At 35.3% G+C, this 1,882-nt stretch overlaps 1 protein-coding gene across 1 annotated transcript in view; it reads right to left on the reverse strand.

Annotated features, from left to right (window-relative positions):
- Positions 1–1,882, reverse strand: part of RMDN3 (regulator of microtubule dynamics 3) — a 71,123-nt gene extending 69,241 nt beyond the window's left edge. The window contains 2 exon segments of the mRNA XM_006024616.3: positions 1–68; positions 1,870–1,882. Of these exon segments, the coding sequence (XP_006024678.2) occupies positions 1–68; positions 1,870–1,882 (81 nt within the window).

Here is a 1,882-nt window from a genome sequence, read left to right on the forward strand (position 1 = left end):
GTGTGTTAAGAGAGATGTGCATGCTACACCATCACCAGCCTCCACTGGGGCTTGTGTCCTAATCAGAACTAAAAAATAGGAGAAAGAAATTTAATTAATGGTGATAGAGTGAGGAGGCTTAGAAAAAGGAAATGTCATTAGAACATGCTTGTTTCTGGAAACTTCTGGAAAGGGAAATAAAATAATAGAAAAGTATACTGCTCCAATAGTCATTACAGTTTGAGGAGGACGAGTCCTGTTTTTAAACACATAGTTCTCCCTGCTTTGCTTTAATTTTTTAAAGTGGAAAACTTTAATAATTACACCAGCACCAAAATTAATTGTACATGTAATAAAACAAATACACATAATTCCACCGTCTCATACTTAACATCCATACTCCACTTCACTTCTGAAATATAGCCAACTCAGGAGTGGAAATACCAGAAAGAAAAACTAATACCCCAACAAAATAATACACAATGGTGGTGCGAAGTATGCAAACTAATTCTGGTCAAAGACCAAAAAAAAAAATCTCTGTTCTTGCAAAAAGTGATGCAGGATTCTATTCTAACATAATAAAGGGCTTAGTCCGTCTATCTGTCCGTAATGCTCTTGGAGCACTCTGGTTACTGAAACAAGCAATCAGAGTGCTCCAAGAGCATTATGGACAGGAGGTGGCAGTGGTGGCATGCTGCCATGATGGCAGGAAGGTGAGGCCAATGGCCTTTTTTTTTTTGTTATTCAAAATTCATCTGTCATTCATCTTGACAGGCAATTTGCTAGTATTTTAATATCAGTTTATTAAATTAAGAAGTTACCAAGAGCTGCGTGTTTATGACCTAGGTTAGCTTGTCTGTTGGACGGTGTACTTTTTTACAGCCACAGCATAGACAACAAAAAAAGAGTACTTACTGCCTACATGCCATAGACTTAAAATTATCTGAGTTTTCTTAAAAGTCAGTAGTAAATATTGACTTAAGAAAAACACAAATAATCACTGCTTCACTGCAAAAATAATAATTTTTGCAAGAAAAAGGCCTTGAGTAAAATAATTCTCTTTGAAAAAAAGGAAAAGTAAGATCATCAAGAAACTGAACACAGATGGACTACCACATGAGGAAACAAAAGATAGGGACCAACTATCACATATCCTGATGGAATTTGCATTTGTCTGTTAGAATAATATAAATTATGCTACAAACAGGAAGACTGAAAAGTAGCTATCCTAAGGTAGCAACATGCAGTAGGTGGCTACTACAAGCCTTGCCACTAGCTGGGAGAGACCTAGATGGACGGAGATGGAAAACACCTAGCACAGTGTACACTGGTGAGAGTTCTACCCTATTTTTTCAGGGGTAATTCTACCAGACTGCATACAACTTCCCCCAGTTTATCCCCATTGTGCCAGCCACTTTATTTAAACTATAGCTGTTCTGATTATTTTGGTGTAAATGCATCTTTTCCCAGAGTCAGATTTCTCGAGAAACAAAGACTTAAATTTCCAATAGTACTCTGCATTTCCTTATGCTTTTAAATTAAATAACCAGATTCAAGGGTGTTCAGTCAGGCACATTTTTCAAGAAAAATCTGGCCCATAATGATATACTAACTTTTCAATCACTCATGAGTGAAAAAACAGGTATGCAATAATAGTGCTTTCATTTATGCAAGAAAAACAACAAACAAAAAAATGATGCATATTTCAGAAGTTAAAATGACATCAAGGATTCAAACAGGAACAAAAAATGAAGAGATCTTCTAAATAAAACTTATTTTGATACTAAAACTAAAAGACAAAAATTGACTTTGCTTCCCATCATTTATGCTATTAACCTGAGCATTAATTCAACAAATTTAGACCAGGAAATTTCACTTTCCAGTTCTTACAAATATTTCCCAT

This window comes from Alligator sinensis, unplaced genomic scaffold (assembly GCF_000455745.1).
Source record: "Alligator sinensis unplaced genomic scaffold, ASM45574v1 scaffold108_1, whole genome shotgun sequence".
In the NCBI taxonomy this organism is placed as follows: domain Eukaryota; kingdom Metazoa; phylum Chordata; order Crocodylia; family Alligatoridae; genus Alligator; species Alligator sinensis.